General features: G+C 43.3%; 7 protein-coding genes across 7 annotated transcripts; 2 read left to right on the top strand and 5 right to left on the bottom strand.

Moving 5' to 3' along the window:
• Positions 1-5,009: 5,009 nt before the first annotated feature.
• On the bottom strand, positions 5,010-8,042 carry Bfra_008550 (putative importin subunit beta-1 protein; the record flags this gene model as incomplete). The annotated part of the gene is made up of 7 exons (XM_037338909.1): positions 5,010-5,196; positions 5,253-5,361; positions 5,411-5,654; positions 5,748-6,920; positions 6,974-7,777; positions 7,863-7,921; positions 8,003-8,042. 7 exons carry the CDS (start codon positions 8,040-8,042, stop codon positions 5,010-5,012), a joined length of 2,616 nt encoding a protein of 871 aa, XP_037192215.1.
• Positions 8,043-8,970: 928 nt separating this feature from the next.
• On the bottom strand, positions 8,971-11,020 carry Bfra_008549 (putative 2-isopropylmalate synthase protein; the record flags this gene model as incomplete). The annotated part of the gene is made up of 3 exons (XM_037338908.1): positions 8,971-9,159; positions 9,212-10,934; positions 11,013-11,020. 3 exons carry the CDS (start codon positions 11,018-11,020, stop codon positions 8,971-8,973), a joined length of 1,920 nt encoding a protein of 639 aa, XP_037192214.1.
• Positions 11,021-12,293: 1,273 nt separating this feature from the next.
• Positions 12,294-14,144, bottom strand: Bfra_008548 (putative ferric reductase protein; the record flags this gene model as incomplete). The annotated part of the gene is made up of 1 exon (XM_037338907.1): positions 12,294-14,144. The coding sequence occupies one exon, from the start codon at positions 14,142-14,144 to the stop codon at positions 12,294-12,296; it is 1,851 nt and encodes a 616-aa protein (XP_037192213.1).
• A 2,585-nt stretch (positions 14,145-16,729) lies between these two features.
• Positions 16,730-17,313, top strand: Bfra_008547 (uncharacterized protein; the record flags this gene model as incomplete). Its single annotated transcript, XM_037338906.1, has 2 exons — positions 16,730-16,753; positions 17,143-17,313. The coding sequence occupies 2 exons, from the start codon at positions 16,730-16,732 to the stop codon at positions 17,311-17,313; spliced, it is 195 nt and encodes a 64-aa protein (XP_037192212.1).
• Positions 17,314-17,734: 421 nt separating this feature from the next.
• On the top strand, positions 17,735-18,371 carry Bfra_008546 (putative duf1690 domain-containing protein; the record flags this gene model as incomplete). The annotated part of the gene is made up of 3 exons (XM_037338905.1): positions 17,735-17,790; positions 17,851-17,908; positions 17,967-18,371. 3 exons carry the CDS (start codon positions 17,735-17,737, stop codon positions 18,369-18,371), a joined length of 519 nt encoding a protein of 172 aa, XP_037192211.1.
• A 196-nt stretch (positions 18,372-18,567) lies between these two features.
• Bfra_008545 (putative trna wybutosine-synthesizing protein 3 protein) lies at positions 18,568-19,632 on the bottom strand (the record flags this gene model as incomplete). The annotated part of the gene is made up of 2 exons (XM_037338904.1): positions 18,568-19,083; positions 19,138-19,632. 2 exons carry the CDS (start codon positions 19,630-19,632, stop codon positions 18,568-18,570), a joined length of 1,011 nt encoding a protein of 336 aa, XP_037192210.1.
• Positions 19,633-20,622: 990 nt separating this feature from the next.
• Bfra_008544 (uncharacterized protein) lies at positions 20,623-24,001 on the bottom strand (the record flags this gene model as incomplete). The annotated part of the gene is given in 5 exon segments (XM_037338903.1): positions 20,623-20,871; positions 20,926-21,312; positions 21,367-21,789; positions 21,839-23,662; positions 23,678-24,001. 5 exon segments carry the CDS (start codon positions 23,999-24,001, stop codon positions 20,623-20,625), a joined length of 3,207 nt encoding a protein of 1,068 aa, XP_037192209.1.
• Positions 24,002-25,970: the final 1,969 nt, after the last annotated feature.

Genomic DNA, 25,970 nt, shown 5'->3' with positions numbered 1-25,970 from the left:
TTGGGCTTTAATGGCATACCTAGCATCAATAAAGGCCCTCCATACCACTCGCCCTCATGTCTTTTCTTGGTAAAATGGTATTCGTGAAGCTCTTAGCCCAAGTAAAAGCCCATAAATCACCACCTTATCTGTCTTAGATAATGTACACAGTTTTATCTTTCTGTAAGGGAACAACTAATGTCAAATAAAGTGTCTAATTAGAGTCTATTGTATAAGTTTGTGGCTGAACTTCCCCTATTTGATATTTATAAACTGCAGAAAGTCGATGATAGCATCAACATATGACGTAAACCTTTCCAATGTTAAAATATCTTGAGCTAAAGCCACTCAACGATACTACCTATTGCTTTTGTGTCTTGACTTCTAATTCCAACATTATAATACAATAGATATCCTCTTTTAAGATGATGCTAAACCAAAAGCTACTATTTTTCGTAGACTGAACTGCTACACACAAGTTGAAATCCTGTTTTTGAAGGATATTAAATTGTCAACTTGGCACCTATCACCTGTTAGGTTTATACTATTGAAATTCCTCCTATGATTTCTTTGTGTACCAAAAATGTCTATATAATAGGCTAAACAGCTTCGAGGACGCTGTTCTATAAAATGGGACTGTGTTCTTGGCACTTAGAAGTCACAGAGACTCGACCACAGTAAGAAAATAAGAAATCAACTTTTTGCTGTTCAGAGTGTCTCGAATAAGACCACCCGACGATATTGCCTACTGTTCAGAGTTCAGGAAGATTACAATCTAGTTTACTCTAATTAAAACGAAGAGAATAAATAAAGACAGGTTGTTTTGTATACTTTACATATATATTCTTTGTCAAACTCTCTTCTCTTCCTCCTTAGACTTCTAACATTCATCCACATGCATTCTTTGATACTGTTTAAAGCACTTACTAGACTCATACTATCATTTCAAGACCTCTCGAAACCTTGAGCCAGTTCTCTCGTATCATCACGATAGTGTTTGTAAGCATGCCAGCACAACGAGAAATCCAAGAAGGCTCCTTGTCGCCCTCCCCATCGGTATCAAATATGCTAGACGCCAAATGTACTTTTTGCATGTAATCCAGGTGTTATGAAGTGCATTCTCACAGTGTTCCTACATTATTTGAATTCTGCACGCCGTGGAAACACAGTCGTTATACATGCTTTCCACGCGAGGTGAACCCGGATTAGTCGTGGATCTGCGAAATCCATAGAAAACACCACGCAAAGGTTGGTTTCAAACGATACGCTGATTGTGCCAGCTGGAATGATCTCCTCTAACTACTTCGACCTAAATTCTAGTAATTCTAATTTCTGGCACATATATCTCGATGATTTACTTGTTAGTAAGCAAAGTCTTCGCTATATTTGTATTCCAAGCGTCTTTGCCTCTTGTCTTTTTCTCTGCAGCCCGATGCTCTCATTTTTACCATTCGCATTGTAGCGTAGATTCCACCTAACTAACAACGAACATGCTCTAAAGATTCAGTGCAGCTCTTTATCATACTCAGATCGAAAAACGGTGAGAACTTTCTGAACCTTCCGCAAAGAGTTAGTGACAGAGGTACTCGAAGATATCTCCAAAATTTGTCATGACCAACTGGTCCAGTCCGTCGTCTGTCTCAGGTCCCAAATTTCAATGTGGTCTAGTTCGCTTAGTGAAATGATTGACTCCATTCTCCCTGAACGTATACGGTGTCTTCCCCATCACGTCTACTTAAGTCGCTTCCGCAGCGGCAGCCCCTAACATTCTTGCTGAGCTAGCCCCTACGAACCTATGTATTCAGACCTTGGGTGCGCATACCAAGGCCTCAGTCGCAGCGCAGTTCTGTCCAAATCAGTGTAGGCAATAGTATTTCCCATAATCAATATACGGGTCGATATAATAATAATTATTGGGTTTCTCTAAAATATTGTCATATATAATATTAAAAGTTATATCAATAAAGATATTCAATATATTACTAACAATCTTGAGATTGAAGAATAATTTATGAGAATAATATATCCCCCTTTTCAAATATGCTAACTATTACATCAATATGTTAATACAAGTTACAGTTTCGTGGCAGTATACTATTGCCTACACTGGCCCAAATGAATCAAATTCAACACCTTTACACCAGCAACATGACTTTCACAACCGATAGCTTCGAAGTCCACGGCTGAGCTCTGAACCTTGTCAGATTCCTGCGAATGCACATAATTCGACTGCGAATTCTCAGTTGCTGCAATTCCAAATCCAGATATTGCACTTACACTTTCAAATCCCAAGATCAGGCCCCACTCATATTTTCAGCTGTAATAATCCTACTCCCCTCATATTGAAGTTTTCCTTGATCCCTACCACCTTCACATCGCTGGTTGTGGGTAAACCTCCAGAAAGTAACTCTGAATGCGTAGAGCTCGCAGATATATTAGGAGGAATACCAGTCTCTCTCGCTGTCTCTGTAGTGTCAGCATTCAAAGCAAACATCCTTCATACACGCGCCATGGCAGTAAAGGTGGCAGAACAATAAGAATCCTAAACTAGAGCATTTTCCTTTCCGCTATTTTGATGGATTGTGAGATTATACAAATCGACCTCGAATCTCCTTATAAGCACCAAATTAGCAAAGGACTCACGTAACGCAACCATTTACATGCATTTCGATCATCGTAGTATGAATTTAACATAGGCTAGAATAACGTGCGGCATGTTTATGATAATCTATCGCCAGCTATAGAGATATCTCTCAAGACACGATATTCTCACATCTTCGATTCTGGAAACACATCAGTGTCAATCTGTTCACGATTGAAATCTGTAGCTGCAAGCCGGGCTTCTGGATGTTCGCAAAAGATCTATAGATTAAGAGCTAAATGTCTACAAACTGTTTACAAAATAATCCTACTTCAAAGTCCGAACTTAATTTGTAGACTAAGATTCAATCCCCACAGGTGATGTGTATATGACAAGGACGACCCTCATCCACCTACGTGCTCTAGATTTTTTTCACAAGTACAACCACAGCTCTCACGAGAATACAAGACAAGCCACGAGAGAAACAAAACCGCGGTGTTCACTCACATCTAGTAACCTTCGAAAAGCCTCACCGGGATCTAGATTGAATCCAGACTTTAAAATGAACTGCCGCACAAAAGTAGCATCCGCGCAGATGATATCATACCCGAATTCACTAGTCGCCAATCTGTTATGCACCACTTCCGGACTACAACTGCTAATTCTATCATAAGTTTAAGCACTTGACACTTTGACACTTTGACTTCTCTCTGGGAGAGACACATGCATATTCCGACCTACACGCCTTCACTTCTCCCAAGCTCTTCTCGAATTCCACCAACACCTGCAACGTACCTGTCATCTGCGTGCCTTTTCACAAACTGCCTTCTGAATCCTCCTATACAACCGACCTTGCCATTTAACTAATAACACATACACTGCTTTCTCATGTATCTACCAGTTATCTAACACCTGTCTAATTTGCCCCTTGTAGCCTAAGAATATCAATTCAACGCTCCGACACGGTGGGGGAATCAAGCACCCCATTCTTACTTCCCCTATCAAAACTGACCATTTGAAAACCAAACAAAGTTGCCATGAGTTACAAAAGCGAGACAAGGCTAGTAGAAGAAGCAAGACTTGGTGTAATGTTTTCCATTGATTTGCTTCGCAATGAAATGTCTTGAAAGATTGCGGATTGAGTATCAGGAATGGGGTGGTAGAGAACCCTTTTATATCCCAGTCTCATATCTTTCCCGCTTCTTTGTCCTCGAAACCCCCGCCTCAGACATCTTCTCCCTCGTTCAACACTAGCACAAGTGCTTCCGTTCCCAATTCCACTTTCGAATCCACGCCGATCACTATAACCTCTCACGCTGAAATGCTTCCCATATACAGCTCATATAAACCGAAGCCACTTAACACAATGAAACATCACAATCACAATCCAGGTCACTACAAAAATATGGCAGACAAATCCATTCATGTCAAGTCGGCGACTTCGCCTTTCTGACCTAGGTATCTATCTATCTATTTCTTTCAGTTACGAGTTGTCAATCAAACCAACTTAACCCACTGACGATATAGCCATTGTTCGAATCACTTGATTCCCATCTCTTCCTCCACCATCCCATGTACCCAACCCCGGGCATGCCTTCTGCATTTCCTCTTATGATGATGGTCTAAAGCTCACCGCTAAGACAAAGGACCCAAATCGGTCGATCATTGTCAAAGCTTTACATGTTATAAAACTCCTCCATCCTTCCACTCCCCATCCAGCCGTCACGTTCGTTAAATGCGTCCGGCATCCACCCATTCCCATTACCCAACAATCCAACCGCCCATCCTCCTACCCACAATACAAGATTTTTCGGCGAAAGCAATTGATCCATCCCATGCGCATCATATCTCCTCTTATCATCCATTCCATCGTCAATATCGTCATCCATCAGAAACCTTAGAAATAAATCAAAAACCCGGCATGCATTCTTCGCTCAAAACCAGCAGAAAAGGCGCGACAGAAACGTGATGATGTGAAGGGTATTGGCGCGAGATAAGGGGACAAAGTTATTCTGTTAGGAATAAGTGAATCTATTTGTACAGAGTAATGTGCTGATGGTGCTGTGGTGGTGATGTTGGTGCTGAACAAATGGGGTGTGCAAATCAAAGGTTCCTCATTCATCATATCGAGTGACATGGGTTTCCGTTGCCGTTAGAGGTAAGTGTGACTATGGCAGAGGAACCATTCGATGATTTATGGACGAACGAACGGACAGACAGGTTCTGTGGATTCGACACGATGTAAAAAATATGATGGAACAAACAGATCGACGTAGGCCGAGGACAATACCCCTCTGCAATGGCCACACGTTGTAAAAAAAAAGAGAAATCATAATAAAAAAAAGAGTGAGGAACACATTCGTTGAGCTCTATCAAAAATTCATGCGCCGGCCCTAGGAACGGACATTAAAAGTTGTAAAAGGACGCGTTTGACCGTTCAGAGATTCGATCAAGTTTGAATAGTCCCTGAGCTACCACCTGTTTGGCGCTTAACTTGCTCACGAGCCCAACGTGCGGTATCGATGGTTCTGGTTTGGAACTCTCTGTTTGACTTGGTCTCCTTGATCATTGACATGACCCAGTCAGCACGGTAATATGAGGCATATTCTCCATTAGGGAAAGCATCGGCAAGATCACTAAGTCCGTTAGTACACGTGAATTAAAAAAAGGGAATGTAGTTTTGAGCACATACCCAATGACACCCATAGCTGATCTCATAAGAGCATCACTTCGGTGTTGATCGACCCAAATGGTATTGAGAAGGCCAAAAATTGATTCAACATAAGGGCGTAGCTGGTCATCTACATGGTGTTAATTAAGTAATTCCATGGTGTAAATTCAATGACTTACTCTTGTTATCCATCTTCATAGCACCAATGATGCCACCCCAAGCATCCATGATACCTTCTCTCAAAGAGATGACATAATCGAACATCTCATATGTGCCGTCGGGGCTAGCTTGAACATTGGCAGCCTGTTGAAGAACTTGAGCAACAACAGACAAGTATGTCTCAAAGTGACCACCAATGGCACCTGCGATATCTCCAAAACATTGAAGGATAGCGGGCTTGAATTGGTTGGCAAGTGCTGTACTCTGTTTATTTATTAGATTTGTTATTGCAGTGGGATAGTTGGGGGTTGGACGCCAGTCTACGAAAGGCAAGACTAAAGATTTTTCAAAACATACCCTTAAATTGCTCAATAAATAGTTCATAAATGCGTCACAATATGGTTGGCATGGTGGGCCCATTGAGCGAGTGATATCACTGACAAGACCAATAGCCATGGAGCACAAACTTGGCTCTTCCTGGTTGCCAAGAGCATTGTAAAGGAAGGGAGCAAAGTGTTCCATGTAATTGGCGAAACCTTCTTCGAGTGCATTGGCCAAACTGCTGACAGTAGCGAAAACCGCATCAGGCACAATCGATTTAGGTGTAGCTGCGGTGAGGATTTGAAGCAAGACAGTCATGATTCTGTCAGCTTGAGGAGTGACCTCCTTCTCGAGGCGTTGAATGATAGCCAACAAGACAGTGCACAGGCTGACTTGCATCTCCTCGAGAGTGATTCTGTCTTCAACACTGACCACTTGAGATTGAAGAGGAAGAGTGTTTTCCAATCTCTTGATGATGACCTCGGAGAGTTGACCAACGGATGGAAGACTATCATTTGCAGCATTCATGACGAAGGTGTTAAGAACTTCATATGCGGCGGTTCTCAAAGCGTTGTCGGCGTCGGTTCTCTCAGTAACTTGAAGAAGTCTGGAGATGCTCTCATTGAAGTGAGGAGAGATAGGGTTCTCCTGGCATCCAATATCCCCGGAGAAGCGCTCAGCAAGGTTCATCAATGCCCAACAGCACGAACCTGCCATCTTAGGACTGCTGATAAGACCTTCGAACAAGGATGCAATCAATTTTGGTAAATGGTTGGTTGGATCAATAGCCTCTGAGCAAGCTTCAGTGATACGACCAAGAGCATAAGCTGCCGAGTCCTTGACGTGAATAGATTTATCTTCCATCATGCTGATGATGACTGGCAGTGCTTGCTTGACGATTGGCTCGAGTGTCTTTTCATCCGGACCTTCCATGATGGCACCGAAGGCGGAGACAGCAGCATCGCGATCATGCCAATCCTCTCCACGAAGCTTTTGTTCAACGAAGCTCAAAACTGGTTGAATGATCAAACCACCAACAGCTTGTGCATAAAGTTGTAAACATTGGTATGCGGCACGGGAGATGTTGTATTCATCATCAGCAGCATCCTCGTCTTGCTTTGTCAAAAGCATCAAGAGAACAGGTACAACCTCATTAGTTGCAACTTTGCTGAAATTGTAGAACGGACGCATCAAAGAAACCTCTTCAACCTATTCGTTTTGTCAGTAGCACTCTTTACTAGATTTTAGTGTTGAAATCTTACCTGAGCATTGTCATCTTCAATGGCGATTTCCTCCTCGCAAACTGTGCTCCAGAATTCAACAGCAAGCTTGGCCACATCTTCCTCTTCGCTCTTCATTCCCATGATTGTGAGTCCGAAGAGAGCCTTCTCCATGTAGAAGCGCATCAAGTCATAATACAATGACATAATTCTGTTCAGACATCCAAAAGCTCCCTGTTGTATCCTAGAGTCGGTTGCTTGTGTGGCCTCGCAGATAACCTGCATGATGTAATTTCGCTCGCCTTCATTCTTGAAGTTGCTATCCACAAACTCCAATGAATTGCCAAGAGCATCGATAGCTGCTAGTCGTACTTCCAAATTTGGTTCTTCCTTTCGGGCACCTTGGACGACTGCTGTTAAGATAGCATTGGAATGTTGTACGAGACTCTGTCTCAATTCCGCATCTTGAGTTTCGCAAATGAATCCGAGAGTAGTCAAGGAAGCCTGCTTAAGATGATCGGTACCCTCTCCCACGTTTCGCACTAAAGCGGGCATAAGCTCTGGCCATTGATCTCTAGGCAGTTCGATGGTTGCTATCGAGGATATAACTTGCGCAGCTGTTTGACCGGCTTGGTTGTTGTTTGAGGATAAAGCTTGAAGGGTCAAGTCCTTCACACGCTTCCTAGTATCTGGGTCGACCTGTAGCCATTTATCTTGTAATTCTCGTTGCAGAGCATATTCGCGGGCTGTGAAGGCGTTCTTAAGGGCGATACCAGCAGCAGCTCGAATGGAACCCTGTGATTCTTCATTTGCCAACTGCTCTACGAGTGTGACAAGATATCCTGACTACATTGACGGAAGAAAAAGTCAGTAAAAAGAAGGTCATGGAAGCTCATCGACAGTGCGGTCAAGGCTGTGTGGGGGAACTCACAAAGTTGGCTTCAGCAGCTTGGGTAAGCTGTTGTTCAGCAGCAATACGAGTAGCATTGTCTATTGATAGTTAGTACCATAGAAGTTCAAGGTCTGTTCACCTTTGAGACAAATTTGGTGAATAGAGGGGAAAGTACTGACCTGCTGCCAAGGAATTGAGCAAGACAGAACCAACGTCCATCTTTGCGATATTCCCGAGTTTTACAGGGTATTTGTAGATGTTCGTATTATTGCAGAAGAGTTGTTTCTATCTCTCTACAATATGCCTGGTTATTTGATGTGCGACAAGGTGGTTGAAGGAATTCAACTGGGGGGTTTGTTGATCGCAGGTGGAATTTGCGGTTGTTGAAGAAAGCGATGTTGACTTGGGTGTAATATTGACAAGGCCGATTCTTTGCTAGATACCTAGACTCCAGAACTGTAGTCACTGGAACTGTCTAAAGAAGAAAGATTATAAAATTTGAAAGAGCTCAATAGCCTCTCTTTGGTCTTGTTTGTATTATGAAGTAAATGAATGTAAAGAATCAATAGTTCTTGTCAATAGAGAGAATTTTTTAAATGGTCTCTGGATTGTTTAGAAATTGATGTCCAAAGTCAACAAAGTCAAATTTCATACTTGATCATTAATGGAGCGGTGTCCCCGCCATGAGTTGTATAATTGGCTCGTTTAGGTCTTTAATCAGCAATTCACGTGACTTGGTCAATCTCACATGGAAATCTCCGTGCGTGGATAAGAAATCATCAATTCAATAAATCGAGATATAAATAAATAAATAAAATTGATACACAAAAGAACTTGTTTGTGACTTGCTCTATTTATTCCTTGAGTATCGGCTCGTTGGATGTCTACTGCTAAGGAGGCAAATCATAGAAAGAACTCTTTTGTATTGAGATAGGTATCTTTTTTGATAATCATCATTTTGTTTACCAATTGCCTATGATTTCAGATTTCAAATTTCAAATGCACTTTTTGATCGCTTTTCCAGATGATATATCCCCTCCATGAACCCCATCCCAAAAGAAGGCGCGCTAAAAGCTACCCCTCATTTTTACTACGAAAGCAGCTTCAAGAGAGACCAAGAACAACGAAAAAATAAGTAATAAACAATTTATGCTTCATTGACCTTAGCCTCCAAGACACTCACTGCATCCGGTCCATTCTTGGCTGCGGTGGTAGGTTTAGGAATCGCAAGGCCGCCGTTCTCTTTTTGTGAGTCATCAGAATTAACGTCACGGCTGGTGCTAACACCATTCTTACCCTTGAGGAGTAATGGTGTTGTAGGTCTGCTTGCCATGAACTGTAATTGTGTTAGATATTTTGGAATCAAGTAATGATGCTGGATGACTTACGTTTGAAGCTGCACTCAAAAGAGCAATCAGAGACGATTGAACTACATCCTCGTGAACTCCAACACCCCATACTTTCTGCTTAGAACCTGTAGCTGTACATTCAATATAAGACGCAGCTTTGACATTGGTACCAGCACCAACTGCATGCTCCTTGTAGTCTGCTACCTCGAGATCAATACCTAAGCTCTTCAAAGCATTTGCCAAACTAGAAATGGGTCCATTTCCTAATCCTTTCAGTTCGTGTTCCTCTCCGTCAATTGAAATGACACCTTCGAATCGACGCTTCAAATTCGTCGTATCTTGCGTCTTACCTGGAGCGGGTGGCACGGGTGAGGCACTTCTGTCGGTACTGATAGAGTAATCAACAAGGCTGAATCTTGGGTTGTGCTTGAGGTAGTAAGTTTGCTCGAACAAGTCTTGAATTTCCCGTGAGAGAAGCTCGCGACTAAGTTCATCCGCACGCTTTTGAACTACTTTGCTGAAAGCAACTTGTAATCCTCTTGGAAGATCAAGCTCAAGATTTCTTAAGATAATCCAAGCAGCTCCACCCTTACCACTTTGTGAATTGACACGAATGACAGCTTCGTAAGTACGTCCAATATCCTGAGGATCGAGTGGAAGATATGGCACTTCCCAGCGGTTCTCGTCTCCGTGGTTTCCCTTCTTTCGGAGTTGGAACCCCTTCTTGATTGCGTCTTGGTGAGAGCCACTGAACGCACACACAACCAAGGAACCACCGTAAGGAGCTCTTGGGTGAACTGGAATCTTGTTGCTAATTTCCACAACATCAATGACCCGCTCAAGATCCGAGAAATCAATACCAGGGTTGATGCCTTGGGTGTAGAGGTTCAAAGCCAAAGTGACCAAATCCACATTTCCTGTTCTCTCTCCGTTTCCGAATAAACATCCCTCAACTCTGTCAGCACCAGCCATTTGTGCCAACTCTGCAGCTGCAACAGCACATCCTCGGTCATTATGTGGATGTAAGCTGACGCAAATCTTTTCTCTCTCTGTAATATTTCTGCAGAAGTATTCGATCTGATCCGCGTAGACATTTGGAGTTGACATTTCGACTGTTGCGGGGAGGTTGAAGATGATTGGATTCTCTACTGTCGGACCCCATGCCTCCTTGACTGCCTCACACACCCGGATTGCATAGTCTGGATTAGTATCCGAAAAGGTTTCAGGACTGAATTCGAAAGCCCACTCAGTACCGGCGTGTTCGGGATCGTCCTTTGTAATGGATCGGGCATATTTCGCGCACTTGACTGCCAATGCCAAACCTTCTTCCTCGTTCAAGCCAAATACAATTCTTTGGAAGCATTCGCTGGTAGCAAGATAAATATGTAAAATAGCCTTCTTGGCGCCCTTAAGGGAGTCAACGGTTCGCTTCATAAATTCTTCACGACATGGTGAGAGAACTTGGAGCCAGACATCGTCTGGTACGACACCGGGAGTTTCAACAAGGCGTCTGGTGAAATCGAAATCTGTTTGCGAAGCAGATGGGAATGAGACTTCGATTTCCTTGTAACCAAGCTCTACCAACATCTTAAAGTATTTCCATTTTTGTTCGCCATCCATAGGGTCGACTAAACTTTGGTTGCCATCTCGTAAATCTGTGCTGAGCCATCTTGGAGGTTTATCGATAGTTTTGGAAGGCCATTGTCTGTCCGCCAATTGAATGGGAGGAAATCTCTTGTATTTCGTTGAGGGATCTTTGAGCCTACGAGGAATCCAAACGTTAGAATTATATTCGAGACATTGAAGAGTTCCCTGTGACATGTGTGAAGTAATCACTTACATGGGCATTTTGACAAAATCGCGGGGTTATATTTGATGGATTGACTTTTACTTTCAAGAAGTTTCCGCTTTGTGATTGAAAATTGGTTCAATCTTGCAGATTTGAAAAGGCAATCAGAAGAGCAATGTTATTGAGATGATTTGATACAGAGAATAATAAATCAGAAGAGAGAAATGGGAATTTATAAGAATTGTCAAAGTAAATAATTGAGTCACCAAACCAATCATAGAATTATGGAAGACTCACTCAAACCAATCGAAAGTGACGCTATTTCGAATAAATTTTATTAAGCCGATCGCGGGGCGAGGGGAAATTCTGCAATTCAACCAATCAATTCTCCGCCCATAATTATACCTAGATTTAGCCGTTGCTCTTTGTTACTTTCTGTTACTTTGAGACCCAGTGTTACACGGAAAGTCTCGGTTCTTGATTCGATATATTTATGTTATGTTATATTATATTATATCATATTATACTATAACTTAATAGTCCTCAACTACCTACTAGGTAGCGACCCATACAACTATCTATATATCAATGGAGATACTCAAAGTTTTGAAGATGCATCTATAAATTTCCAAAATGGGAAGCCTCCTTGGCAACAGCGCTTCCTTTAACCGATTGATATTCCTGGTATTTAAACTTGCTCTACGTATGCATGTATGACATGACTTCATTTTCGCAGGGCGTGGATGCATAGCGCCAATCAATCATAGAAATATAGTTAGCACGCAGTAAGTACCACCCCCGATGTAAACATCTACTAGATAGATATCTGCCATCACAATCTCATACAACACAACTTCACAATCAGAATCACCAATCACCAAATGGCAAAACACAAATCTCAATATCATGAATAGTTTAAATAATTCAATTAAATCAAAAAGACAACTATTTCTGGCCGACTACCTTTCTTATCCTATGAACGAGTAGTCCAATCCCTTAATGCCAATTCTGGATATCCCAATGCAACAAACTCCCCGCTAAAAGCGAATCTAGTCTTCCATCTAACATCTCTCTTCTTTCTCTCATGCAATCATAATATGATCTATATACAAAGCGCAGGCGTGGTCTGGTCCGGCAGTATAATATAAAGCTCTCTCCCATAAAAAGTATTAATTATGTCCGAGAATCGAAGAAGAAAATAATATTGACCATCCACTCATTCTGCACCACTCGACTTGCCATCTCTTGGGTTATGTCATCCTTTCTTGGATTGCTCTTCTTGGCATCTTGAAAACGTATATGGGAATAGGTCCCTAAGAATCATTCTCCGCATTACCAAGTGAAACTCTCCTCGATGAAATCCACCACCCCATGTTCTTGGACTTCTCTCACTGCTTCTCTGATGCTGTCTTGCAACGCTCCTGGCCCACAAACGGTAACGCACATGGCGCCCACTTGTTCCCTAACTTCAGTCTGTAACAACAGGTTGATATTAGGTCTACCAGGCAACATTTGGACTGTCGCGCTCGGGGAATGAATCTCCTTTGGATTCTTAGGTTTCGTGACAAACAACTTGATGGTGAGAATGTCGCGACGTCCTTGCATGCGTAGGATTTCGTCCATCCAAGGTCGTACCCATTCAAGATGTTCGATGTCACGGATGATCCAAACGAGTAGGACTTTTTTGGTGGCGATGGTACCATCGTTGTAGCCTTGGATAAGGTGTTGAACGTAGGGAATCTGATGCGTGATTCCAGAGGATCCGGCGAAGAGGACTGCGTGGCCATAAGAATCGAGAGAGTGGTGTCCAGCATAGGGTCCTTCGAATGCAGCCTTGAGTCTCAGAACACGTGGACTGGCAACTTTAGCTGCGTCGAAGAGACGACGGGTCAAACCAGTTTGCGCGTGGATGACAAAGCTGATATCGGTTGTTTGTTCTTCGGAAACCATTCTCTTTTCGTTGAGTGGAAGTTCAGGGGAGAACTTTGGGCGATGGGCCACCCAAGCGATGGAGAAGGGATGCGACTCCCAGAAGTTGAGTTTGGCGAAACGAAGATAGGCGTGAGATCCAGGCTTGACATCGAGTTTCTTGGGTAGGTGCATGGTGACACGGCAAGCATCTCCAGGCATGGCTTCGATGGAGGCGGTGGTCCAACCTTTGGTGCTGTAGTTGCACCAGATAAGACGAGCCATTCTGAACACGCGATCAGCAACCCAGAGGAAGGCGACGGCGCGGATGTAAGGTTTTTGGGGAAGACTTGGGATGTCGCAATGAATCCAAACACCGGCGATGGCTACGGCAGCGAAGATGATGTGAAGATTGAGGAAGGTTTCGTAAAAGGCGTGACGAATCGGGGATGGGGATGTGAGGAGAATGAGGACAAAGGAAGCAGTGCCCATCATTCCGTAAGAACAGAATGGATCGTGCATAAGCTTATCCCAAACACCAGAGAAACCGGTGTCTGCGTGTTGTACATATGCCCAGCATGACGTATGTACAAGAGCCTCCAAGACGACTATCCTTCCCATCCATCGATGCAATAAGTTGTAGGTATCAAAACTGATTTGAAGCCATCCGATGAGGGGGTTGTTGCGTCCGGCAAGAATGATGAGCGCGATCATGTTACACACAGCGAGAACACCAGATCTTCCTCGTAGCTCAGCTACAATGGAATATTTGTTTTCTCTGCTGTAATCAAGAACAAGGGTATAGGCAACGTTCATTGAAAGGTAAACGATCAACAGTAGTGCATGCCATCTGGATGGGAGGGTTCCCATATTAACAGCTGACGACAACTTGAATTCTCTGTTGTGACGTTTGTTCCATAGCGGCGCATACAACAAATGCTTCTTGACCTTCCACCAACTCGATCTATTTTCCTGGAAATATCGTTGTTGATTCGCGTTACTATTCATCCCTGTCATGTGTCGCAAATGTGACTTTGCTCGATGCATCATTCTAAAGACAAGGATGATCAAAGCCATTGATCCTAAGCACCACCATAAAACATCTCGTAGAAGATTGTTGACAGATTGATTTACTCCATTCAAATCGGTGGCGTACATTCCTATAGTGTTGCTTGGCGTTGCAGCTGCTTCTGTTGTGGTTGCATGTTGTAAACTTGTGGTGGTTGCGGTGGTCGCTTCAGCAGCGACCCTGCGCAGAAGATCGAGGGACTCCATGTCGATATACTTTAATTTTCGTTTTGCTGTATTTGAAACGAATTTAAAAGATGTCTTTATTGCTGGTTTGAAACAATGTAGTAAGTCCGTCTATGTAGATCTCTGTAGAAGCTGTTGGTTGGTAAGTAAATCGGGTTGGTATATGGTCGTTGGGTCTATGGGATTCGAGATTCGATATTTGAAGGTCCCATCGAGGTGGAAGAGGTCTTTACTTACGATAAAATTCGAGGTTTATTGTCCGATTGTTCTTCTGCTATTGTGTCGCTAATCTTTATCTATTGTTCTTGATCTGGGAATAAAGTAATGTAATTTTCAATAAGGGACATGCTGTGAGGGTCCAAATGTAGCTTTGTTCTTGAATATAAAAAAAGAGTGATTCAAGAACCAAAATAGAAATGAATGAATGGCGGAACTTGATGGATTGATTGGAATAATGAATGTGGATGGAGAATGATTGGTAAATCAAAGAATTAGTCTCCAGGACTTATGAAAGCAATATCTCCAAATAAACTCGGCAGTGAAAGAGTGAATAAAGTAAAAAGCGAACTTTGTTCAAGGAACAAACGAAGATCTCGAGAAAGTAAGAAGACCAAGACGGTCAAGACGGACCAAAAACTGCGGCGACAAAGAGTTGATGTACTATTATGTATGTGCTGGGTATATTTTTGGCTTGAGTCTTGGTATGCGCTGCGGGGATCCCTTTTTCGAAGGTTTTGGTGGGTCGACCATAACCAGTCTAGACACAAGACCAATTTGAGATGTTGGTACCGATGGTTTAAATTTTTATGGTAGAAGGGTGGATGGAAAGTAGATGGAAAGTGGATCCTTTCTTTCTATTGAGCGCGAAAGTTATGATGAATGAATCAGATAAATTGCAATCAATATAAAATTCCATCCAAATAGGAAACGAAGCCTCGTCGTAAATAAAACGGAGTCAGAATCGCTGCAGGGTTGGTCAGGACATTGGTGTGAATAGCTTCGAATTTCGAAACGAAAAGCCCTGCTGTCGTCGTATTAGATGAGGAGATAAGGAAGAGATCGCATTTCGCCCTCTTCGTCAACGGAGTGACAATGGCGGTGATGAAACCAAGATTGAGTGAGGGGTGAGGGGTGAGTGGTGAGTGGTGAGTGGTGAGTGGTGAGTGGTGAGTGGTGAGTGGTGAGTGGTGAGTGGTGAGTGTCCGAGTACGAGTTGGCAAGTGAAGCAAGGAATGGGTTACGAGTGAAGAAAAGCTAGATTCTAGGTGAATATCATCAAATCCGACCTGTCCGAATATAAAAATGGGGCATGTCACCAATCAGTAGAAAATGCATTAATACTTCGTACACAAGAAGTCTGTGTACGAGAGAGGAAGGGATAAAAAGAGAGACCCAGAATAAAAAAGGAAGAGAGATGGTGGATGCAGATACGGCTATGCGAATATGCGAATATGCGAGTATCAATACCAATAGCAATGCTAACACCAAGATCTGGCTTCGCCTAATATTGCATCGATCTTCCTTTGTTACGTTGTATAAAAACTCTATCGATTGATCTCGTTCCTGAGTCCTAACAAGCCAAAACTGCCAAAGGAATTGAGAAAGAGTGGCCCATTCACACCCAATCCCTGGACCGTCATCCATCAGCATTTTGGATATAAAATGAGATAGCCGCAGCGGATCATGCCAGTCGAATCCATAATGGCGTTGAAAATAGTCTTGGGCAGTTCGGAATGGGACCGAATCTGGGCCTGTCATTTAATGAATATAAGCATTACCTCTCGTGGTTTCAAGTGGAGATTGATAAAGTTGTTCGGATTTGCACGTTGGAAGTTGGAACTGGCCAAAAGCAAGTAAGTAAAGGTTCAAGGGGGTTGACAAGGGAGAGAAAGAGAGAAAGAGAGAAAGAGAGCAAAAGAAGAACGTTTGGATGCTTTGATCTCCGATTAATTGTGGCTGATGACAAAGACCAAGAATCATTGGATAATAGAAAGGGATGGCTCGAGGGTAAGAAGTGAGCCAGGTAAAGACTGGTAACATAACCGACAGCACAGCCAGTCACAACTGATTCCAATTGGCTCCAATGTTTTGAAACCAAGACGCACCGTTGTTCGTGATCCACTCAGGGGTTTCTGTCAGGGGTAAAGAAGGAGAAAGGATGCAAAGAGATGAATGAGATGGTCAGATTTATATCATTTAGATCATCTATATATCACGATAGATCTTTGCGAACCGCCCACGGAAATATCGCCGTTGTCAGAGAAGAGACGAAAGATAAAATGAAAGGCCAAGACGAAACACTTCCAGGGGAGTAGATTGATAGACGTCAAAGCTTGAAGTAGATGTATACCGCCGATAGGATAGCCGCTGGTTATCATTGATGCATGCTTGGACTCACTTCTTCCATGGGACCAACGAGTTCTTAAGTCTGTGAGTGCTTTCGTCCGTGGAGATTTGTTAGCAGCCGTTGGTTAAACTGTTCGAAGCTTCCATGAAATTCGTAATTCGGTTCGTATCCGAGGGTGTGTGGAATACGCCATATGCTTTAGTTAACACTCGCGCGGGTGTTCATCAAATGTCGTTCTGCATACAGCATCCAGGTCGTCATGGCTGTCATCAATTGGAAACTAGTTCATGCGCCATCATATCATCATAGTCAAAAAGCTCATATCAGATCAAGCCTTCGGAGAACAGTGAAGGGACCGAGTCTGCATTGAATCACTCCTTGCTGGCGACGGAGTACGGCAAGAATCCTTGACTACATCTACTCTATTGGATCTTCCGTTTCAATTGAAGGTTGGTGCATGCATGTAAGGGTAAAGTAGTATCGCAGTAAGATCCTTAACCTTTTCGATGGATACCCCCAAGAAGATGCTTAATCGAAACCTCGAGCAAACGACGGTAAGATCTGTAAAAGAACCCCCTTGAATCTTTCAACATGCTTGCAATATGTTATAAAACCGCCACTTACCAATTCCACAACCGCCGACCGAAACCCGAGGATCCGAGTATCTCAAAGTATCATCTCAAGGTAGACACCAGGATGCGCCAAGCCTATCAAACAGAAACGTCCGTTAGTTTCGAAACCGCCCAAAGGAGCAAAGTGGAAATAAAAGAATCGATAACCCATGAAATCTTACAAGATCTGGGTCTTGCTTTATTAGAAGAGATGAATAGGCGTCCTGGGTAAGAGACTCTAGGATTGAAATCTCATGATTTGGGTACAAGATCAGGAGAGTATGCTTTATCAGATCATCATATCAAATAGATAGACCTAAATTTTAACCTTTTTTTTGTTCCTCCCGTCAGGAAACGATGATGCACATGTAGGTGAAGCTTAATTCGGTTGATCGTTGAGTTTATTGGAATTGATCATCCTCGTGTGGACATCCTCGTGTGGACATCCAGATTGAGATCCAAAATATGCTGGCTTCACTTCAGCCACTGACGCCTCAAATGTGGCTCGGGCCATGGATAAACGCAGCGCCGATATGAGGCCATAAGGCTCAAAACATTCCGATTTTCAGCGAGCCTTAAGAAATTCCAAGCTCGTGAGGTCACAATTGTAAATTATACCTTTCAAGCAATTGATTCTTCCTACACCAGTCAATATGGGATCTGGAGCTTCGAAACCTGAGGAACCTCCCAAGGCACAAGTATGGTCTAGGTAATTCTTCCCAATAATGTATACATCTTCCTTCAAGCAAGCTCTAATAGTATCCGGTAGTGAAACACCTGTGAGGTTCTCGGAACAACTCATAGATTCTTTGCAATCGAGTTCTGAGGTAAGACTCTCTCCCAGATCTCTAGGTTTGAGAACACCAATCTAACATACTTCAAAAGTCCGATTCTACTCGTGCCAAAACTCTCGAGCTTCACATCCAAGCCCGCGTCGCCAGCGAACTCAAGAAACTCCAAGAGCGCGCCAGCAAAGACTTCGAAGAGTTAACCGCCAAACTCTCCACCGAGGAGTCTTCGCCCCCATCTGAGGAGAAATCTGCAGGTGATAGCTTAAGAAAATTGGGCAGAGATGCGGTTCAGAAAGATGTGGAGGGCTTGAGGAAGAAGTTGGAACAGAGGAAGAAGGTACAGGAATTAGATGAGGGAGTTGAGAATGCAAAGAGTGCGGTGGTAAAGTGTTTGAGGGATAATGACAGGAGGCCGTTGGATTGTTACAAAGAGGTAGAGGCTTTCAGACAAGAGGTGAGGAGGTTGGAGGGTAAATGGGTCGAGGGTATTGTTAGATAAGGAAAGTATGACTATTTGAGGAGAGATGGGAAGGAAGACGGATAACAAATATCGAATAAAGGGCGAAATGATGGAAAGAAACCAACGAAGGTGTTCAAGGGCCCACCGTGTATAGAATATGTGTAACAGAAATAATGCATGGCGTGGAAGTTTGGGTACACTGTCATAGACTATGTGAAGTATTAATGCATCAGATTCAAGTCTCGCAATAATCTACAGGTGTTGGGTCCACTGGAAGCTCTCCCGAGTCCTGGTTCTCAGATATCCCACTCCTCACTTTTGCTTCCTTCAGTTCCTGGGCTCTCCTCAACCCTTCCGCACGCTTCCGCTCCTTTCTAGCCTGAGGATCCTCCCAATCCTCCCCATTTTCTCCTAGCTTTTTCTTCTCCACAGGATTCATTGCCTCGTTCAATAACACTCTGAATCTCTCGATCCTTTTCGTGTTCTCTTTAAATCTCTCATTAGAAATTCTCATCAACGTACCTAACTGCCCGTTATCGACAAGGCAAACTCCTTGATCAAAAGCCTCGTGATATACACCAACTAATGATTCAAGCGTCAGACCCATGCATCTTATTCCTACCATTGGAGTTGCTGGCTCGGATGTGGTAGATATCAGGTTCAATGCACCACTTTCTCGGAAACCCGCTTGTAGTGCAGCTGATAACACTTTTTGCGCTTGCTCCAAAGATGCAGTAAGGACATGTAGGATCTACTTGAACGTCAGCATTTAGAACTCAAGAACAGAGTAGTCTAAGTAACATGCCATGGGCTCAAATTTAAAATGAATATGCCGTAAATCTCTTTCGTTGCTCTTCGGGAGAGGGATCATAGAACCGGCATTATTCGCCCGCATTCCCAGCAGTTCACAAAGAGTTCCTTCATTCTCTCGCCTGCTCAGTGCCTCGTCTTCAATTGCGTCGTGAGACACATATAACCATTTCCCACCCCCTCCCTTTCCACCAAACCCGGCAGTTTTCTCAGCTCTCACATCCGGAATACCATCCATACCAGCCTCGTCTTGAATTTGAGATTTAACTCCATCGTCAGAATTCTTCTTCCCTTCCAAAAATACGCTCACTCGCCCAGCACAACTACTAGTCGTGACACACCCTTCAAGAGAATTTATTTCATCTATTAATTCTCGAATGCCTTCATCCACGGACCCTTTGGGAGATAGGTCATCGTATTCATCTGTAGGAACAGCAAGCTTGCTTAATATCAGCTTCTTCTTGCTGATGAAAGATTGAGGTAGAGACATTTTAACTCTCTTGTGTCTCTCATGTGATGGAGGGGTGAAGAATTGGTGGGGGAATGTATGGATCATGAAATCATTGGGTGGTGAAGCGAAGGGCTTGGATGCTTAGTGGCCGAAGATATTCCGAGACATCTCAATGAACTTTCACATATCCCTTTTCCTTTCCTTTCCTTTCTCTCATCTCATGCAGATGATGATACTCATCCAATGTCTTCCAACCGTCGGATATCTAGATTTACTTCCGACTTGCATCTAATATTATCAAATACGCTCTTTACTTACATCTTCCTCACATAGAGATATGAAATTCATTATTGGTAGTTGCACATTGTGGAAAACTTATAGTGTTGGATTTGTACTATCTGAATGGACAACTACAGAGCTGCAAATATCAAGATGTCATTAAAATGACCTCGAGAAGAGAAGCAGCCAATGAAGAAACTTGACCCAAATCATCATAATCTCAAATCGAATATCCCAATCAAATGACTTTGAAAACTCAAATTCCTTCGAATGATCACGCAAATCACCAAAGCATCGATAGCTGTCGTCATGAGAAAAGTATGCAAGAATAGGTCATGTAAAATTTGACGCTCCAGGTGAGACCAAACGTGCCGGACTTCTCTCGATAGTAAGACCCTTCAGGATGCGAATAGAAGGATATCAACAATGCTGTTCCTTCAATGATATGACGATATTTTGATGATTTCGAGAATGGCTTCAGGATTCATCAAGTTGGTGGTAGACAGGTGTAATATGAGGAAAGTAGAAAATATCAACAATCGAGGATTTCAAGAAAATTCAAGTCCAGCTGTTATAATTTCCGGGAAGATTCGAAGAACGAAACTATCCAGATGTCAGGCTTACCTGACGAGAATGTTGTGAAATGCCTAAAAAGTTCGACAGATTATGTTCGAGAATTGAAAACAAATGCGAAGTGGTATCTGGAATTAGAGATTAGGAAGTATCAACTGCTTGGTAGGTACGATTCTATCAGTTAGATGGCCCGGCCTCCAAAGCTGGAGTAAGTGCTCGTCGAATTGCTATCTCGAATGCAGCCCACTCCTTCACAGCAAGTTCAGCAAGAGTCAAATCAAGGCAATTGGTGTAATCAACAAGCGTATCAAGGTTTCCGAAGAGACTTGGAAGGCGAGGAACCTCTTCGGCTCTGGCTGCAGCCTTCTCGGCCAAGGTGAGTTGCTTCTTCTCAGTAGTTGCATCATGAATAAGCCTGACATAGTACTATGGTTGCTTAGTCTGTGCTCTCAATTAATCAAGATTTCTCTAGAGACTTACCTGAACGAGATCATACGCAACATCCTTTCTTGGTCCAATGGTCCATACATTGCTCCAGAGATCAGCTTGTGGTGGAACGCCACACTCAAACGCGGTTGTAGGATCAATCTTCATCTTGAAAACAATGTTGTCTTTCATACAGGGACTGAAACCTTCGCACTTAAGAGCAGTACGCCAAACTCTCTTCAACAATTGTGCATTGAGATTGACTGGATCATCATTGTTGTCGACACGTTCAACAAGCAACCCAAGCAATTGCATCGTGGCTTTGTACAATAGCTCACGATCTTGGCAAGTAACGTGGTTGACCATTGCCCAAGGAAACTTGATCAAGGTGCTGACAAGGCATTCAAATGGTCGTTGGGGACAATCTTTAGAGAATGGGGACTGTTTAACATCAGTATGATTCCGAATCACTCAGGCAGACTTGTGATTACTTACACGTTGTGGGGACTCAACATGCTTAACCAGCATAACCAACTCTTCACGGCTAACGAACCCCTGGAAACCAGAGTTGTACTTGTCATTCTCATCACGTTCAATGATCGTGGGTTTGTTTCCGTGCCACTCAACGTTCTTGGCTTTCGGAAAGAGCTGCTTCATCAACTCTTCCTGGGAAGACAACTCGACTTCAACGTGGCGCTGCCCAAGACGGCCACCTCTGCCGCCCATACGATTCATATCGAAACGCGTAATTGCATTTGAAGCCTCAGAGAAGCTGATAAACTCAACATAGGCGTCAAGTGTCTTGCTGGTGACACGCTCCATTATAATATGGATGGGCTCGTGGTCATTCGAGGCGGCAATCTTTGCGTTGCGGCCGAGAAATGCAAGAATCTCTTGTCTCGTCACACCATATGGAATCTTTGAAGGAGTTAGTAATTAAGTTTTAACATCATCGACAATGACTTACGTTTTTGATTCGCATAACACCATATTGCACAGGCTTAGCTTGACGGCAGTACTCCTCGAAGGGCATGAATCGCATGTCAAGAGCTTCTTCGGCAGTTGGCGTAACAGTACCATTTCTGGTCAACTCGCGAAGCAAGGGGCTCATACCACCAGCATCTCCGTAACGAGAATTTGGGCTGAAAGGAGCAAGTGTGGTGATAGGATTGAAGGGATTAACGCTAAGAGCGCGTGGGGTGAAGCCACCTGGGATGGCGTCGTGGGAGCCATTGATTGGACGATGATCTCTACCAGCATCATAGTTCGGCATCGTAGGAGTATTGTCAATTTCAGCAAAATTCTCACTTGTGACAGAGTTTTGGCGCGAAACACTTCCACGAGTCGGTGTATTTTGTACCCAATCGTTTATGTGCTGAGCACGATCTACAGATGCGGTGATGGATGTGCCGCGATTAGATCGAAGCAAGGGTGTGAATTTAGGTCTCGGCTCGGAAGCAGGAATGGCAGCAGACAGTGAGCGACCGTTGGATGATACAGGTGATTGGATGCCGTTGCTGCTCTCTTGACTTGGCTCACTTTCCTCACTTTGAAGGCTTCGCTTTTGCTGTTGAGGAGTATGAATAACAGATCGAGGATTGTTGCTAGTCGCTGCGTAAGGCTGGTCGCCAGTATTGGGTTTGGAAACATGGGTGTTTTGCGCTTGAAATTGTGGCTTTGGAGGAAGCGGGTGATGAATGTTACCAACAGATGCAAGCGAGGAATACTGTGCGTTGCGAGCATTGGCAGCCATATTATTATTGTTGGCTACAGCCGAGAAACTTCCATTAGAACGATTCTGTTCTGAACCATTGTGGCCAAGGCCAGCAGTATTCCCGATATTGCCGACTCCGCTGCCATGGCCGTAACCATTGTTCTGAATGCTGTTCGGGCCGACACCATTCGGACTCATGCCGCCAAGGCTGAGGTTACTAAATTTCAAGTTGGACACCATACGCGAGGCTGAACTTGGTGTAGAATTTGGACCTTGATAATTGCCACCGCCACCATTGTTGTAGAACTGCGCTGGATTCATTCCGATTGGTGGAGCAGAGTAGGTCTGGTTGTATCGAGGACTGTAAGGATTTGTAGGAAATTGAGTAGCAATTTGTGGTAATTGTGGTCGCAGGCCCATGTTCTGCTGTTGGAAGTTAGGTTGGGTTAGAGGACCACCATGCCCATTGAAACTGAATTGATTTTGGTGTTGATGCTGCAAATTTCCAGTGTGACCGATGCCCATTTGAGGGTTTGGAAGACCTCCGATTTGGCCATTGTAAGGTGGTGATTGATATGCATTGTTAGCACCACTGAATGAATTCATGCCATGCATGCCGTTCGTACCATTCAACCCCATAGCAAAGTTTTCTTGTTGATAAGCTTGCTGTTGTTGCATCTGGTATCCATTCTCATGACCATAAGCTCCAACAGAAGCACCGTTCACCATGGAATTTTGATTGGCGAATGGTTGAAACTGAGCGCGGCCGTTGCTAAAATCAGGTGCCACAAATGGTGGAGGCTCAGCAAAAGGACTTGGATCGCACATCTCAACCCCACCACTATCCTCATAGTCGGATGGCAGGTTCCATGGGAGTGGTACCTGTGTTCGGAAGGAATCGTTTGAATTTGCTGAATCCTGACTTGTATTTTGAAGGTTTGCCAGAGATGGTGGAAAGCCATGTGGGTTGTTGTTATATTGGAATGCATTTGGAGCTGGCTGACCAGTGGGCAAATTAAAGGATGCCATGGTCTCAGTGAAAGGTGCGTTCCACTTGTTTATTGAAACAAGGATTTGCTGTTATCGATCTACGATCTGTTGTTGATAAATAAAAGGTGATTTATCAACAAAGGCAGGTGGAGAAGGAAGTAGACAAGATGGAAATGAACGAGGTGGGTGAGAAAATGATGGAGTTTCTGCAACTTTAAAGGACGTTGCAAGAGGATTTAGAGAGAGCAAGTTACTTTGTTGTATTGTTGGATACAAAGGATTGACTGTGGAAGAAGAGGGTGATGGTGGTGAATAAGTATTTGAATTGTAGTACCGCCGTTCACTTTGTGCATGGCTCAAGCGTAGGTTGTCGCTAGGGGGACCAGTTCCCCAATGAGGATCGCCGCTTTGAGGACTTGAAACCATTTTTTAAAATTCACAAGTTCAGATAGGAGTAACAAGTGCCAAAGTAGTAACAAGCACTGGCCAAGGGTGAAGGACAACAATCAGAGTATTGATGTCAAATCTTACCTTGACAATGGTTGATGGTGTGTATAGTGGAATCCAATATCTGGCCTTGGAATCTTTCTGGTATTATGACGGAAATGAAAAGTAATGGGAAGGTGAAAAGCATACGTATCGCAGTCAGTGGTGAGAAGCACGTCTGTGTGAATACACACAAATCATATGATTGACTGAAGAGCCATTCTTAAGGATATGGCTGTACATATGGTGCAGCAAGATCATCAAAAGTGGGTGATGCATTCTTTCGGTAGAAGCATCTGGGCTACACATGAAAGGGATGTCTCATGCATAGAATTCTGGAAGATCCTGAAGATGTTGAGAATTGGGAAAGACCAATATCTCATTCATTTTGGGTGGTCTAGTATCTATATATTGCGTGTTTCAAAGCACGCATTGGTCTCTGATCTGTTCAATGTGACTTGAATATCAATCGTGCATACACACTAAGTCATTCACGCAAGTCATGGAATCTCGTTTCTTTCTTTTCATTTGGTTGACTACTTAAGCTAGCAAGACTTGTGTGTATGTTACTCGCGAGCAAAGCCCTGGTATGAAGAAAGATTGGTAAAGTCTATAGATCTGGTGATCTTGGCAAAGGCTTTGATTTTCTTTGTTAATCGTCAGTGTATAGATCGAAAATAATGCTTACTCGGAGTTTTACTAAGGGTGACATCAAATACGGATCTACACCTCCTCCATCCTTGATCACACTCCGAGACACTCCAATAATCTACAGTTGTTTTTTCTCGCCGATGATAATAATCGGTTGTGGTCAAGGCTTTGTTTCTTCATGATACTAGGGCGATGTCAACTTAATAATATCGATGATTCTAACGCACATGAGCTGTTTGGACAACAGCTGTCCCAGGATTATACCATGGCCATAAGCACAGTCCATCTGTAGCAGCAAGCAAGTAGGACTTTCATTTGTTCTTATTATTGTTTACTTTCCAACAAGTTTTCATGCTTGATGGACTCTCTATATCTCCAAGATAATGCTGTAGTTCATATTTGATGTAAGCCCTGAGATACTATGGCTTTCCAACGCCTCTCGCGTATTGTTAGCGACAGGTGCGACTGTGGATGTCCCACTCGCGATGGAAATACATTTAGAGTTGCTTGTGAGGCGTGTATCAACTAATGTTGCTTGGTTTAGACGCGGTTCATTCTACTCATACTTGCTTTGTGGTTTACTCGTCGGCTAAGAATGAAATTAATGTATGCCAATTCTTGATCGTCGGACGATGAAGAGATTTGTTGGCGTATCGAAATTTGAAACTAGGGTCATGTGTCGGGAAGCACAGCTGAGTTATTTTTTCTGATCATTTAAGCTCACGAGCCGGTGATTTTAACATTCAGTATCATGAGTTCATACTTTACGTCACATTTCCATCGGCGATGTTAATAAGAAATCAAGTTGTGTACGTGTGAGCTTTCGAATCCAAAACCAATAGGTTTATGATTCAAAGGCGGCGAGATAAGTTTGAATTTGATCCATCTGTCGTTTTTCCACTCAGTCCTGACTATGTGAACCCCAACATTTATCGTTTCGAGGCATTGATCTATCCATCAGTCTCTGCCCAAACTTAGTGCTTCTATCAAAACCCTTAGAGAATCTTTGTATCAGGCCACCCCATCACTGGAACATCGAGCTCACGCTTGCTTAGCCAGGATATGCGAGATAGGTGACAAAGCGCAGGCTATTTCCAAAGTTAATCCCGATGTTCTGACTGTTGCACAAAACCTTGACCGGGAGAGAGAGATATTGGTACGTCGGAGGCATGAACTGACACGTAGCCATTAAAGCAACAGACTAATAAGCAGTTTTCATAGTGCACCAATGAGGGAGTGTAATGGCGGAAGTTCTTGT

This window comes from Botrytis fragariae, assembly GCF_013461495.1.
Source record: "Botrytis fragariae strain BVB16 chromosome Unknown tig00000061, whole genome shotgun sequence".
Lineage (NCBI taxonomy): Eukaryota > Fungi > Ascomycota > Leotiomycetes > Helotiales > Sclerotiniaceae > Botrytis > Botrytis fragariae.
The sequence above is the reverse complement of the archived record's forward strand: the minus strand, read 5'-3'. Positions and strand labels throughout refer to the sequence as shown.